The sequence below is a fragment of the Chaetura pelagica genome, unplaced genomic scaffold, assembly GCF_000747805.2.
Source record: "Chaetura pelagica isolate M959 unplaced genomic scaffold, ChaPel_1.0 scaffold2, whole genome shotgun sequence".
Lineage (NCBI taxonomy): Eukaryota > Metazoa > Chordata > Aves > Apodiformes > Apodidae > Chaetura > Chaetura pelagica.
Window position 1 is genome coordinate 2,761,357 of NW_009952796.1, and position 16,814 is coordinate 2,778,170.

Consider the following 16,814-nt stretch of genomic DNA (forward strand, 5'->3'; position numbering starts at 1 on the left):
AGAGGGAGGTTAGAAATGGCATGGGAGAAGTCATGAAGATAAAATGCCATACATTTCTCAACAGCAAACCTTTCTGTTGATTAAGAAGTGGCACTGATCGTATCCTCACTTTAATGAGACTTCAAGATGAGTGATGTACTCACCAATTCTTTTGTTTTTCAGCTCTTGAGCACGTGAATAGTATAATGGTAAAGTTCTTTCATTAACTTGAACAGCTTATTCATTAGCCTATGCTTTTGTTTAGTATCTAATATATACTGTTCATTTGGGAATTCTTTCTGACCTCCAACGGATGTGATGAAAACTGTATATCTTCCCCATCAATTGTTTTTTTTAACCTTTATTTTTCATACTTTCTTTACTTCCAGTTTTTCTATTTCAAAAATCTTTTAATGAAATCTTATTATTTTCACTATTTTCTTATTACATCAATCTTTTTTACTAATTTCTGACTACCTTTACTAATCTGACTAACATGGCTCTGTTCTCTCTTTTTTATTCTTTCCTGTGTACAATACTATGACTGGTCACTGAATCTTCACTGCTTTGTTTATTGGTCTCACTGAGGGCTACCTTGTTAAATATACTGCCACTTTTCAAGTTTTTAGTCATTGTCTCTAATCCTAGAGGCTTACTACAGCAAATTGTTTAATGAATCTGTCAGGATATATGTCTGTGTGGGAAGATTCACGTGTAAGCACAATGCAACAGAGACACAAGAAACAATGAAAACAAGTGTTACATTGTTTAGTTGCATAGATGTATCTTTGGAAAAATGAATGAATTGTCTATTTCATAATTATTTCATTAACAAAGGAAATTTCTTGGTGATTTTCATCCTTATCTGTTAAGAAGAGTTTCTCTTGTATTCTTGTATATTGTTGTAGGTAACTTCTGATGTTACAAATTCAAAGAAACTACATGGCATAATTACCAGGATTTTTCTCAATCTGGTGAGAGGACAGTGAATTTTGAGTTTGTTTTTTCTTGCAGAACCAATATTTTCCATTATAACAGTGATAGCAGATGGAATTTTAATTTAAAACATGTAAACAATATCACACATTCAAGTTGTCACTGTTTGACTCAGGTTCGACAACAATGCTCTCGATCCCTTCCCCCTCCCACCCAGGTAGGGAAGGAGAGAGAGAAGAGAGAGACTTGGCTGGATTGAAAACTAAACTACACAGCTTTAATTAAACACTAATGATATAAGAAAATATATACAATTATATACAAATATGTTCAGATATGTGCAAAAGCCTCTCCTCTCCTCCCACCCCCAGCAACTCCCACAGCACTCTCCTTAGCTGCGAACAGTCCTGAAAAATCCTGGAGCTGCTGCTGGAGAAAAGTGGAGAGTTATGAGGGTCAGGAGAGCTCGAGCCTGGGGGCCGATGGTGAGGGATGGACGGAGTCCTGCCCAGACGCCGGCCATGGACAGAAGAGAAGGAAAGAAGAAGAAGCAGGAAGGAAGTTGTCTTCTGTGATCTCTGACCTTCCTCTGAGCTTACGTAGATATATGGAATGGAATATCTTTGGCCAATTTTGCTGTCTGTCTAACTCAGCCTCCTACAGGGGGGTCATAGGTCTCCCCGTAGTGTCTGAGCCGGCAGAGTGAAGGTGCAGCCTTGAAGACCCAGCAGTTACAAAAACATTCCTTTCTTATCAGCCTTAGTTAGAACACACTGTGACTAGTTAAAAGAAAGCTTGCTGAAGAACAAAAAATCACTAAGAGGAAAATTGGCTTCATCCTGACTTAAACCGGGACACAAGCGTGTTTTAAGGCACACAAGCATAAATAATCTTAGCCTCCAAGTAACCCTGTGAAGTAAGGAAATACAATCTGTGTGTTCACATGCAGTTATTGAGACATGGAAGAATAAAATCACCTTCAAAGATTATTCTTCAGACTCAGCTTTTAATTCCTACATATACAGAGCCATTTTAGAAACAGGTTGGTTTTCAGAAATTCCTAGAATTTGTACATGATCCCATACTCTCCTCAGCACTTCTTATATAATAAATTAATATTGGAGGTTCCCATTCCTATTTTTAAAGTCAAGTTATTAAGCAAGTTAAAATGAATTTTTTTGGCATTTTTTTGAAATCACTTAGAAGTAAAAGGAGCAATCAGTAAGAGAACTTTGAATGCTCTGTCCCTGTTCTGTGTCTTCATCATTAGAGTATTGTTTACCATGCCTTCACTCAGTCATTCAAGTTATTATCCCTGATCTAGTCAAGTCATCGAGAGCCTGTGTAAGAATTACATTTGACAGAGTAAGTCTCAGTCAGAGAGAGGATCAACAAAAGTGGATACATTTTGGGGAGCCTCTACATTTGCTAGGCTGCTGTGTTTTGAATATTGTGGCAGAATGGTGCATGCTTTAAACTAAAAGTTTGTTTCTCTTTGTCTTGTTCCCTAAATACTCAAATAGCTGGTACCTGTTTAGATACTCAATGAGTTTTCTTTCCTGCAACTGAATTTAGGGCCTGTGCAGGTTTAGAGGTTGATATTATAGTCTGTGGCCAGGATACTGGACTGGAATATTTTCTTAACACCTCATTGTGTAGTCCATAAAATTGCAGCCTGATTTACTTATAAATGTACATTTAAAACATGATTGCACTATTATTTTGATATCAAGCAAACATTTCACAGATGAAAAGGGCTGAACCAAGCTTTACAATCTGAAGGCAGAATAACAATAATTAATGCTTCTATTACTGTGTTTAAACAGAATATACATTAAGCCGAAGACAGGCAATTAATCCCACTTGAAAGGATATACGCTATTCATCACTCATTTATGAATTTTTCAGTCTCTGCATAAAAGCAGTATCTCAAATAAGGCAGTCATACCTTAGGTACAGTAACACTGTGAGTCCTCGGATTCTTATTTAGATGGAACTCCTGAGAGTATATTTTCATAAGGATTAGAGGATCAGGCATAAGGAGTAGTGTTAGGTCATGGAGAACTGATCCTACATTTGATTTGACATTTTTCCTATTGTCAGCCATGGTAAGGAAATTTTATGTCCAATTGGAATGTTGAGTCACACTATGGTATTTTTCCAATAGCTGAATAGTGTATAAACTGTATTTCTTAATTGTTAATTTAAACATCTGTTCTTATTAGTTAAAAATAATTGGTTATCCCCAGTGGAATGCATGCTAATGTGGCTTAAATATTTTTATGTTTCTTGATGGTTCTTTCCCCAGTAAATTTTGTATTATAAATATTATCCTTTTATTTTCACTACATACAGAATATTCTGACTGCCTGTAATAAACCAGTTATTTTGAAGTTTTAAATTCCTTTTTTTTTACAGACATGGTTGCAGCATCATTTAAACATGTTTTTTCCTTATGAATCATGTATGTTTTAAGGTATTTCTTTTACCTCCTAGAGAAACTATATCTGGGGATTAACAAGATTGTTCACTGGAATTCAGGTGGAAGCATAACTGCAGTAGCTGAGAAATGATCATGTTTCCTTTTAGTTCTCAGCAAGAGTAATTGAATGTTGAATATCTTACTAAACTCTGGACTGTGACAGTGTGTTAACACTCCAACTATCTCCTAACAGCAGGGCAATTATTTGCTGAGTGGGATTTTTATAAATCCCCTGGCAGTAGTGTGTCCTGATAATTATGATGAAGTGCACTGGTCAGTGTTGATTCAGCAATCCCATCTCTAGCAAATATTTCATTCACAGCTCTCCTTCATGCTTTTACTTTTATGGCTTTTAAAGATCTCTTATTTCTTCTCTCAGCTTGCTTAGTTTTTTTTACAAATTACAATGGAGCAAAAAAGGATTTTCAAGTTAAGTCCCTATTTTGTTGAAGTCTTTCCTGTTTAACTCCTCATTAAAAGACCAGAAAGAGAAAGTAGGACTTTATTTAGGTTTTACTGTGGTAATCACATGCAAAAGCTTCTTCCCTCAAATGTATTTTTTTGCAAGCTTAAATTACTGTTAAATTAAACCTTTATATTCAGGATATATATTTCAGACTTTCAGAGTTTGTATGGAAAAGTAGTTACAATAGAGCATACTCTTATTATTGTCTAGTTAAAATACAGTAAAAATATTTTAAAGGTATAAGGATACACTTGGTTTTGACTTCATGCTTACATTTTATCTTCAGCTCAACTTAATTGATGTTTAATTTTTCATTTGTCTATTTGCAATGGAGTAGCTACATTGTATCTATTTTCTTTGGAATTTTATATGTAAACTTTAAAAGCTCCATCAAGAAATAAGAAAGAATAAAAAATAACTCATCCATAAATAAAACTGCAGCATTTAAAACTGTTCATGCTTTATTACACCACTTGGGATCACCAATCTTTTCTGAGGAACTATCCAGCATAACCAACACAGCATTGTCTTTCCCTTCCTATTTGCACCTTCTTTCTTTCTTTCTTTCTTTCTTTCTTTCTTTCTTTCTTTCTTTCTTTCTTTCTTTCTTTCTTTCTTTCTTTCTTTCTTTCTTTCTTTCTTTCTTTCTTTCTTTCTTTCTTTCTTTCTTTCTTTCTTTCTTTCTTTCTTTCTTTCTTTCTTTCTTTCTTTCTTTCTTTCTTTCTTTCTTTCTTTCTTTCTTTCTTTCTTTCTTTCTTTCTTTCTTTCTTTCTTTCTTTCTTTCTTTCTTTCTTTCTTTCTTTCTTTCTTTCTTTCTTTCTTTCTTTCTTTCTTTCTTTCTTTCTTTCTTTCTTTCTTTCTTTCTTTCTTTCTTCCTTTCTTCCTTTCTTCCTTTCTTTCTTTCTTTCTTTCTTTCTTCCTTCCTTCCTTCCTTCCTTCCTTCCTTCCTTCCTTCCTTCCTTCCTTCCTTCCTTCCTTCCTTCCTTCCTTCCTTCCTTCCTTCCTTCCTTCCTTCCTTCCTTCCTTCCTTCCTTCCTTCCTTCCTTCCTTCCTTCCTTCCTTCCTTCCTTCCTTCCTTCCTTCCTTCCTTCCTTCCTTCCTTCCTTCCTTCCTTCCTTCCTTCCTTCCTTCCTTCCTTCCTTCCTTCCTTCCTTCCTTCCTTCCTTCCTTCCTTCCTTCCTTCCTTCCTTCCGCTCCTAAATAATTTCTTTCTTGTATTCTGGGAAAAAAAAACGAAACATTTGTCTTTCTCTGTATAGAAATGACAAACAGGAAAAGACAAAAAATGGATATTCTATAGCGTAGACTAAATATGGGATTAGAGGTGGAAACAAACCATAATATTAGAAAAACCAAAGCAAACAAATATTTTCTTTGCTAATGTTCCTTAAATTAATATTTGTTTTCTTTTTTTTTTTTTTCCTTTCTTTATGTGCCACCATTAATTATAAAGATAAAACAATGATTGTGAGGAAATGAAATGATAGAGAGTTAGAAATGCAAAATGATTCAAAATATTAATGTAATGCTAAGGATGACTGAGTAACAAATGGTACATTTGCCAGTATGCTTGACCTGACACAATTAATATTCCAGGTCATGCTTGGGTTTCCATGATGGAAGGTCTAAGGCAGAGAGTTCTAGGGAAAAATATATATCTAATGTATAACTACATCTGTCTTTTTTTTTTAAATTATTATTTTCTATTTTTATTTTCCCTGATAAGACAGAACCATAGTCTTAAAAAAAAAATAATCAATCTGTGCTTTCACACCTCATTTGCCATATTCACCACTGGGCCACCATTCACCAGAAGGGCCTGATGCAAGGAGGTCAGTAAGAAGCTATTAGCAGCATCCTCTCCTGAGATTTCTTTGGTCTTACTGAGGTGGAAGTTAGCATGACAGTACTGCAAATAACTCAGCTGTAGGTTTTTTAACAGCACAGATTTACCCACAGTGTTTGTCACTTCAGAAAATTGTTCCTGGAAATCAAGTCCCAGAAAACTGGCTTTGACAGAGGCCCTTCTTATTTGTGAAGAACATGGACACAGAAAAATGTGTCATTCTTCCTGCAGACAAGGAGTACTTTTTGTAACCTATCATAATATTTTGGAGGACAACATAATTTAGTATGTAGCAAAGGTGGGGCAAATATTGGACTCAAAGTAGAAGGTAAGATCTCAAAGATCCTTTACCATTGAAAAACCAGTATTAACTACATCGGTTTTGTGGTTGAGAGAAAATTGTAGTAAAGCAGGGAAAAGAAGAAACACTTTTAACACATTGTACTGGTCTCAAGAAGATATGCAAATTTAGTAAGTACCAAAGGCCTTGATCCTCCAGATTCTTAGTTCTGCAGACTGCCAGCTCCCTGCAGAGGATAGAGTGAACAGGCTGTCCATCAGCACACAGCACGTGTGCAAGAAATTACAAAAATAAGACAATGATTTGCAGAGATATTTATAAATGAATGGAAGCAATTTTGCCAGAGATTGGTCTGAACTGTGAAGTAGAATCAAATTTGTCCCCTTTTCTCTCCTACCAAACTTTGCCAATTTTAAATCTAAGCTTAAAAACCTTAGCATAAGCCTTGGGGAATTTAGAGTAAATTGATATTAATTTTATCTACCTAGGTACTAACTCTGCTGATTGCTCTGCTGTCTGTTTGAATACTTGAACATATATAATTAAAATGCAAAGTAATTAACAAGGATTGCTTGAAAAATTGTTATTTAAAAATGCACTTCAGTTTTGACCCAGATCTTATGAAGGCCTTCCACTGTAAAAGAAGCATCAGCTTTTAAAGTGTCCAACTGGCCTCACTAAAACTCCAAATTCATTTTCATAGTTTGTACATTATCTGAATAGTATGCAAAAAAAGAACAATAGAAGATGACTAAGGTAGATGTTTAAGATACTTTTCCAGCAATAATAATTCAAAAGACACAGAATCAATGGATTCTCACATCTATTATGGCTAATTTTGGTGGTGTTAAAAGTGCTAAAAGCAAATCATTTTGTGCACCCTGATGTTTTCAGCAGCATTTCACAGTGTTTGAACCCTTTATGAACTACAGTTTTTTTCTACTGCCAAACACTTAAAGAAAGAAATGTCATCTAGAATATACATAACATCTCAGTATAGATGGCAAAATGCAGTTTCAGAAAGCTATTATACTTACGGAGTCTGTTATACTTGCTCTGAGTAACAGAAGCAAATGCCATGCCTTAGAGCCCAGAAAACAGATTGCTTTAAAGTTATTCTTGCCTGTAATTCTTCAGAGGAAAAATGTTTAAATTACTTAAGGTATATTTTTCCACTTTGGAGAAACAAAAACTAAAAACCAAACTCATGCTATGAAGATTGAAATAATTAAAATTTTTGTGTTTAAGAATTCCTACCTAATTTACTCTTCAGTTTGGGTTTTTTGTTGGTTTGTTGTTTTGTTGTTTTGGTTTTTTTTTCAAAGAAAGGATTTTTAAAAAGTGTGCATTTTAGCCAGATGCAGTGCTATTAGGATTTACTGCTGATCAACACATCCATGACTGCCAATTTCAGAGTCATAATTATGTTGTAGTGGTTTATTCCAGGTCATCCTGGTTCTCAGTTGTGTACATGGAGAAGTTTTCCTTCTGGAAAATGTTTACATTTTTGGTGACCTGGTAGTTTTCTATTCATGTTCTCTTTCCCAGCACACACGGAGATGGATCATGCAGTGAAATAGTTTATACGGCTTGCACTAAGATAAGAATATATAACAGAGGACCAAAATCAATTGTCATTAGGGTCTGATCACTTACAGAGTTGAAGAATATAGCCCATAAGATTTTGAGTAGACCACCAATATGTTGAATAAGCTACCATCTCTGAATATTTTTGTCCAGTAAACAGTAATTTTTACATGGGCCTTTTTAAACTGTTTTGGCACAAGAAATTGGAGCTTCCCAGTAGGATATGTTAATGAAAAATGCATTAGAGCTAATTGGGGAGTGTTCAGTCCTTTCAGCCCCAGGAGATTAATACTTTATGAGGAGGCTCTACTTAGTTTTCTCATGGGCCCTCAGTAGTGTTCCAAAATGCAAAGATTTTAAACATTTACTCTTTTCCATACCTTTCCCACATCACAAAACTTGTTATTTTCCTACTATTTTATGCAATACTTCTTAGCAACTGAAATTGTTATAAAAGCAAAGGACAATATATTTTAACTGTGCAAATCTACTTTACAAGTCTTAAGAATACTCTAAGTATACTGTTGTAGAAAATATAATTATTCTTGAAGGAACTCAGTATCTTTAACTTTTGCCAGGTGTTTTTTAAGCCTTTGTAATGTGTTTTATAAGAGATTTAGTGGCCTTGCGCAATATGGTATAGAAACTCTCATGTTTAGCATTTCATACTTAATTCAGTAACCTTGCATATGTCTGTTTGACAATTGTTTATATACAGCTGATAAAATCTCTACATGTATAGCAATTACTCAGGAACAATTTGTCACAATTTTGACTTGCCAGATACTCACAGACTGTTAATGATGTAGATTATTTGTTCAGAATTTGAAATGCCTGATTTATATTAGTAATGGTTATATTAGATCATGCCAAGATGCATTTAGGGGTGTATCCTGAAAAAAATTAAATAGCAAATTCAGCGAAGAATGAATCTTCCAGTCTTCACAAATCAGAATTTTTTATTGTAAATTTTTGGTTTTTGCATCTTCTGTAGTCTTAAAAATAAGTGCATTTGAATATTTAAAGGAATTTAATGTGAACATTTTGTTAGAAAAAAAAACAGTTACTGGTTTCTGGTATTCCATAAGGTTTTTTTTATATTTCCACTCAACTAATCACTCAGTTTTACTTTTCAAAATGCTGAAGTTGCTACTGTCTTAGTCCACATTGTGAGCTGCTAGCACACAGTTTAAAGGGACAAGAGTTATGTGCCCTTGCATAAGCATTTATTTTACTCTTTAAGTATGTGTTTGGAAATAATGGGTAGTTATTCTTGTTCCTATTGTGTACAGGAATTTAATTGGAATTTAAACGCAACTTGAAATTTCAAGACAACTATAATAGTTTGCCTTTAAAACTAGGCAAATATTTGTACTTTTAATTATTTTTTTAAGGGAAAATGGTGTGTTTTGTTGGCTGCTGCTGTGGAAGGAAGAAGATTGAATGTGACTGATAGAAAACGTGTTTGAGATACAGGAAGCTCTTTCTTCCATAAAATGAAAGTTAACCCCACCTGAAAGGCTGAAACCTGAATTATATGTTACATTATCATATTTAAACCCTTTTGCAACTGTAATTCAATACCCAGAGATGCATTTACACTATAGATTTATCCCATGGCAGTGGTCATCAGAAACTTGGTGTAGAAATGTTCATTATATAGGTGATTTTTTAATTGGTTTGATTTACAGAATAAGTGTAAGAATGAGTTTGAAGTTAGTTGAAGTAAAAGATAATTCCATTTTCTGCTCAGATTGCAGGCATATACAATTCACCCTTCAGAAAATCCCCAGATCCAATGGAACTGCTGCTGCGGGAGTCAAAGCCATTGAGCCACCGGCGACAGGAAGTGAAGAGTCCCTTTGCCTATGACCTCTATGACTGGCCGACTTGTAGAAGGCCTCCAACTTTCTCCATGGCTATTGACAAACAGAAACCTCAGGTAACATTTTTTAGTGTCTCTGAGGCAGCTTGTGTTTGTATATTTTATCATAGATTATCATAGAATATCTCGAGTTGGATCTCCGACTCCAAAAATCCCTTTTAGGATTTGTTTTTTTATATATAGGTCTAGTGCTTTCATTTAGGATGTAAAATCTTTGAAACCTATTCATCTGAAAATAAACCTAAGTGGTGTGTAAAAACAGGGAAATATGATTCTTTAAATTTTATTTATTTTATTTTTGTTCTTTAGGGAAAAAAAAGTCATTTCCAATACTTCAAAGGGAAGACCTGATATAATTGAATATCAATATTACGATTCATTAGAGTTAGAATTCTTAATTTCCAATTTTAAATTTTAAAAAATAGGATAAATTAAAGGCAATAGAACAAAATAATTAGTTGTGATAACTTTTTGTCTTTTTGCAATAGCCAGAAGGCATCCTCTCAGTATAGAACAGTTCCTGCTCTTTTGTGTCCACTACCTGTGTATCAGACCTAATTGAAAAAAATTCTGTGTTTCGTTCTGCAAAGCCAAGTTACCTACCTCCTATTCTTAACTGTCATGGTCTCAATTTTAATTTCAGCTGTTTTCACCATATACTGCAGATAGCTTTTTTTCCTTTTCTATAGGGTAATGGAGATCTCTGAGATAATGCACTAGAGTGAATATCCCATGAGATGGCAGAACAACTTATTATCAAAACCTGCTGGGAATATACCCAATATACACAGCAGGCAGACTTTTGAGATGTTTATGTTCCTCACTTTGTGACAGTACTACATGTAGCTTTTACCAGTAGATGCCTGATAGAGGTACTTTTTGAGATAGAAGTATTACATCTTTCCCTCTCTTCTGAAGTATTTTTCAGTTTGCCCAATCTACTGAACCTTCTACTTACCTCACATATACGCTTTCAGTGTTTGACTTTGACCACAATGTTTTCAGAACCTCTTACATTATTTTTTTTTTTCACTCCGCCCTGTATTTAAATTTTCTCTTCTATATTTTGCTTAGGAAGACAATGCTTGTAAATGAACCCTTCTCAGTAACTTTTACTGAAGCTATCATTTAGTTACAGAAATTGGACAATAATAATGAGCAATAAGCAATGTATAATATACCTTTATTGGTATTTTACTTCTCTGGATCAATATAGTTATTTTCAGTATATTATTGCAGTCCTTGGTAGAGGTGATATGAACACAGTCTGAAGTTTCAGCTGCTGCTGGGATCAAACTACATGTAGACATGCCATCTGCCACAATTTACCTGTGGCTAATTGATTGCATCCATATTGATCTTCAGAGGGGACAGCTGTGGGTGTACTTGCTAACCCACACAAAAGAGGCTTTTCTGATCTTTATGTCATGACTGACTTGTCTGTAACAGGATGAGTCTGTCTTGGTGGTGGTACATAAACTGGGTTAGAGTACCAGGAGAAAATGCAGGTCTGCCAGAATACTGCTGCAGAAGTAAAGATGAGCCACAGAGATCCACACTGCTTTAAACAGTAAGGTGCAGCTTCAGGGCAATTCTCCACTTTTGTCTTTCCCTCCTTATGTTCTCCCTACCTTGACTGTTTGAGCTTCCTCATTGAATGAACTTGTTGACTCACATTAGAATTGAGACACAGTGTGGGCCAACAAACAGTTTGGGAGATAAGGGAGTTCGGAGTTGAAATAAACAAAACGTTATAGCTTACCTTCTGGGACCAAAAGGGCTACATTGATCCTTGAATGCACTGTCTCTCAGGAGGGGAAATTTTTGCCTCGTGGACATAGTACAGGAGTCATACTTTAAAATAAAGGGAGAACTCAGAGGTTTTCCATTGTGAAGCTGCTCTTGCAAAACCACTTTACTCTATACAAAATATTTTACAAGTTTCTGTTTGGATTTCTAATATTATATAGGCCTTTCTAAGTTCAGACACATGCACAGCAGTCGTGCACAGATAGCCTTTTAGAACAAACCAGAAGAGTTCTGTTTATTTTCTGCACCTCAAAGAGGGAATTTACTATATAATACTTTAATCCTTTCAGCACCCTGGGATGTACACTGTGGGGTAAATTTTCAAAGCACAGCGCGTGGATTTAGCTGCGCGACTCTTATTGATGTTAATGGGAGTCACACGGCTAAATCCCTGTACAACACTTTGACAATTTAGGGTTGTATGTCTAAGAAAAGGACACTGGTTTGAGCTGATGAAACAGCTGGAAATGAAAACCCATCAGAACATATCATCCTGAAAGTTGTCTGGTGTGACAATAAGGAATTTAATTACTAGATATACTTGAGTCCTAGTTCTCTGTGGTAACGCTTTTTGGCATCAAGCTTCTTTTTCTAACATCTGTCAGTCCCACTGTGAATCACTTGTTACTTCAACATTCTTTCAAGTATCTAAAATTTGTATTGCCCATAGGGTTGGATATTTCATACAAGAATGTCAATTATATATGTTTAAAAGAACAGAAATTAGGTATATATCAGCTTTCTCTAAGGAAAAAGTGTATTTAACATTTTATAGGTAAGCTCTGTGTATGTAAGTGTATTTAAAAGTTTTAATGATATTTACACATCAGTTAGAGCTATCATTTTTATTGCTGAGTTAACTAGGGTTACAGCTTGATAGAAATAGATAACGTTAAAATTAGTCACCTGTTCATTGAAAGGCATTAATAACAGAAAGTACATTGCCATTTTTAGGGGATTTTTTTGAATGCTGTTAGGTCTCTTAGAATGGAGGCAGTGAAGAACTTATGGTTTCATGTAGATCATAATTTTTATCACGAGTTTCTGATTTTATGATAAAGTAGTAAGAACACCAACCTGCTTTATTTGGCAGACCAATTGGTAGCAAGAAGCTTTACACTACGCAGTACACATTCCAAACAGAGAACACAGAGCTGTGTGAGTTGCTTTCAGTGTAAAAACTGTCGGTTGACATACCCCCTTTCTTTCTTGGACTGATCTCCCCAGGAAGATTTGCATTTTGTAGGAGGATGCATGAAATGCCTGCAGACACTGCCAATTTGGTGGCATTTGTTAGCACCATTCTACCACAGATTTCACAAAACTTGTAAAATGGGAAGAAGTAAATGGATTTTTTTAGAGGTCTTGTCATTTTAGATATATTCCTTAGGTGTTTATTGCTAGTCAAATTTGTTCAAATACGTGATTTAGAGAAATGGAAAAATACACAGGGAATTTTCAAAATCATCATAATATTCCAACATATATACCCTACTTTTATAGAGTGATGACACAGCCTTGCTTTTGAGACCTTTTCAGTAGTTGGACTGCCATTAATTTCATTTGAACTATGGATTGAGAAAGAGTTGGAAGGTCTTAGAAATTAAAGATGGAAAAAAAATCCTTTCTTGGATACCTGATTTGGCCCTTACACTGATGGAATATAAGTCGATATCTTACAATGAAGAAGAAATACAATATTCTGAAAGACTATTTGCTAAAAGCAAACATATTTATCTTGATAATATATGACAGTAGTACATTTCTTTCTTCTTTGCTCCATATATCCACTTCCTGCAAACATCTTGCAATAGATGTTCTTTTATATTATAAGTTTTAAACTATTTTAAAAACTTGATCATCAGATTATATGTTACTAGAACATTGCTTACGGGTTTTAATGTCCTGTTCTAGTATTGGTTATTCTCTCATGGGTGATAATACATTTAATTCTGTTTTTATAGACTTATTGAGATCATATTAAATGAATGTGTTTTTTTAATGTATACTTAGAAAGCAGAAGCAGGAAAAAACCTGCAAAAAAAGTAAATATTATGCTCACTTGTTTACTAGGACCTTTGAAAAGATCTCAAAATCATGGTGCTGTGTCTTTAAAAAGTAAAGTTCCAATAAAAATCCATTAACTACTTTCAAATATAGCAATCCTCCTGTCCAGCTGTGAAAAGTACTAGATGATACTTATTTGCCATTTGTGTTATTTACGGTCCATGACTTTTATGGTAACTGGTTCCTATTATTGGTTTCTATTAATGTAAAACATAAGTGAACATAAATGAGGCGTGAATCATTTCTTTTTATTAGCCCCACAGTCTTCACTCAGTGCTTGCAGTAACTCCAGCTGTGACTTGTTAGTGATAACCTATTTAAAGAAGGATATCTTTAAGAAGAAAGGCAGTTATTATGATTCTTTGTCTGTTCATAGTTTCAGAAGGTTTCACTAGTTCATTGCAGGATCAACCATGATGAAAATATAATAAAAATTAATTAGCAACACTTCTAAATCCAGAGTTGCCACTAAACTGTCCTGAGTGTAATATGGCACTAATTACTTACACTCCAGGTAAGTTCTTACTTGTTAGTACAAAAAACAAAGCATGGGATTTGTCACTTTGATAGTGCAGGAAAGGACTTCCTGCTGCTATTTTTCTGTGTTATTGAATGGTCGATGCCTATATAATGAGTTTTTAAACAATATACACTGGAAAAAAGATATATATGTGTATATATAGAGACACTTGTGAAAGAATTATGCACTTTCTTTTTTTTATGAATAATGAAATTAATGTGGAATTAGACTTTTCAAAAATGATCTATACACCTGTATCATTGAATTAATTAGTTTGAATTGTATAAGAAGATTTGTATCTTAAGGTATGTATTAATTCCCTTCCAGGTAGCTTTACAGTTAAATTTAAAAGAGCATATTGTTTAAGGTAAAACATTATTTATCCTAGGGGAAGGAAACGACTTAAGCTTTTTGCTTAAGCAGAATCTAGATGCATTTAATTCTTGTGTATCAGCTTTATTTCACCACTATCTTTTTCTAAGGAAAAACTAAGTTTTTCTAATAAACTATAAAGTGCAATATTTTAAAATAATGCATATTTATTGATAGCTAAAGAAATCTGGAGTGTACATTTCTCATTTTCTCTTTGACCCTTTGGAGTATGTTACCAACTTTTGTCTTCTCTGCAACCCTCTCTTAAAATGAACTGCTTTAATTTTTTGGAAGCAGTCTTGCTACACTTCCCAGACATTCTGCATCCTCTTTGATCAGTGGCGTGTCATGAATAAAAGAAGAAAAGAGTTGTAAACCCACAATAAAACACTTACATTATCCTATACCTTTCAGGGGCCTTTCCGTGATCCTGCTGAAGTGTTTCAGCAGCGCCACAAGCCTTTGGAACCAACCTTGCGAGTGGCAGCATCAATCAATTCACTAGAGGAGGCCAGAGAGGAAATGAAATGGGAGGAATGGAAAAATCGTATACATGACAATGAGTAAGTTCTTTGTTTTTTCTTATATTCTTATGAGAATGTTTTCTTTATTCTGTTGCTTTCAGAAACCTTTCATGCCTGACAAAATGAAATGTCAAACCTGACAGCTTACTAGCAAACATTCTATTTACATACTTTTAAATTCTGTGTCCTTAGATTATAAACTGCTCAGGGCAGAGACCTCATCTTGTAATTGTGTGACATGTGCCATCTTTATTATGAATCTGCAGAAGAACTTGCAATAATAATAATATGTGATGCAACAGATGGTCTAAATGGGAAATAAGAAAACAAATGCAAATGCTGTTTGTCCACATGCATCTTGCCAAGGAAAAAAACACTGTTTCAGTCTTCATATTCAGGGAGCTTACAGACTACAAGAGGAAAAAATGGTGTTGCATGCCAATGAGACTTGCTTTCTCTCCCAGTAGACACCAAAGCTCCCTTGGAAGGGAAGGAAGCATATGTTGCACATGTTAGAACATGATGCAAAAACTGTAATCAACTTTGAAGCAGTTTGGTTTCCTAAGCCATAGCATCTGTAATAGAGTCAATTGGGCCAGTTCTTTCCCATACAATCCTAAATACAGACATAATCCATACCAAAAGATTTAAGGCTTCTGTCTCAAAAGGTTTAGGCCTATTAATTCCAATTGTTTCTTGTCCAATCATAATAAAAACCAGTTAAGTCATCTGCTCTGTCTTAGTAAAGTAGAAAAGAAATGATAGTTTGTCAACTTTTCCCTTGAATTCACTGCTTTTGGCAAGCCTTTGGCACTTTAATACCAGACTTCAGGACAGAAAGGAATCACTTCTCCTTAGGAGCAGCCTCTGATCTGCTGATTTGCTGGGACATGATGCTTTGCTGTCTTTGATCTGATCTAAGCTTTTCTATCAGCTTAATGTTGCTATGTGTCAGCTGCAGGAATGGGACTTAAGAATGCAGAATCAATTGCATTTTCATGGTTTGGCTTTTATGTTTTTATTGTTGGATCATTTACTTCACATTTTCCTTGTTTTAATAGTAACAGTAAATACTCAAAAGCAGTTTTGAAAGAAAAATAAATCTCTTAGTTTGGCTAGTTTTCCACTTTTTCAGGAGTGTTATTTTTTTTTATTTGGTGCCAAAAATGAGATAGAGTACTTCTTATTCCTTTCATACCAAAAACATAACTGAGTTGAGTCACAAGTAAAAATCTACTTCAGCTTTCTGTTCCTTTCTGTATCTTTTCATTTCATGGAATCATGGAATAACAGATTTATCAGAGTTGGAAGGGACCTCTAGAGATCACCTAGTCCAACTCCTGCTAAAGTAGGATCCCCTAGAGCACGTGACACAGGACTGCATCCAGGTAGGTCTTCAATATCTTCAAAGAAGGGGACTCCACAAACTTCCTGGGCAGCCTGTTCCAATACTCTCTCACTGTCACCATAAGGAAGTTTTTCCTCATATTTCAATTAAACTTTCTATGTTCCAGTTTGTGCCCATTGCCCCTCATCCTGTCACTGGCAACTACTGAAAAGATTCTGGCTCCATCCTCCTTGCACCCACCCTTTAGATACTTACAGGCATTAATAAGGTCTCCCCTCATCCTTCTCTTCTCCAGGCTAAAGAGTCCCAGCTCTCTCAGCCTTTCCCCATAAGGGAGGTGCTCCAATCCCCCAGTCATCTTTGTTGCCCTCTGTTGGACTCTCTCTAGTAGTTCCCTCTCTCTCTTGAGCTGGGGAGCCCAGAACTAGGTGTTCTGTTCTCCATGACCTTTCAAAGATGATGGAGAGTGGCACAGCAATAACATCTGCCAGCTCTCTCAACACTCATGGGTACAATCCATAAGGGCCCAATGGACTTATGGATGTCCAGTTTGGCCAAGTGGTCTCTAACCTGGTCCTCCTCTACTGAGGGAAAGTCTTCGTCTTTATAGGTCTTTTCCCTTGCTTCCAGTCTGGGATTCCTGAGGGACAGCTTCAGCAGTGAAGACTGAAGCAAAGAAGGTATTCAATAAC

At 35.2% G+C, this 16,814-nt stretch overlaps 1 protein-coding gene across 1 annotated transcript in view; it reads left to right on the forward strand.

Moving 5' to 3' along the window:
• Window positions 1-16,814, forward strand: part of SPATA17 (spermatogenesis associated 17) — a 93,246-nt gene that overhangs the window by 43,365 nt on the left and 33,067 nt on the right. The window contains exons 8-9 of the mRNA XM_009994799.1: window positions 9,351-9,539; window positions 14,665-14,813. Of these exons, the coding sequence (XP_009993101.1) occupies window positions 9,351-9,539; window positions 14,665-14,813 (338 nt within the window). The remainder of the gene's footprint in view (window positions 1-9,350; window positions 9,540-14,664; window positions 14,814-16,814) is intronic.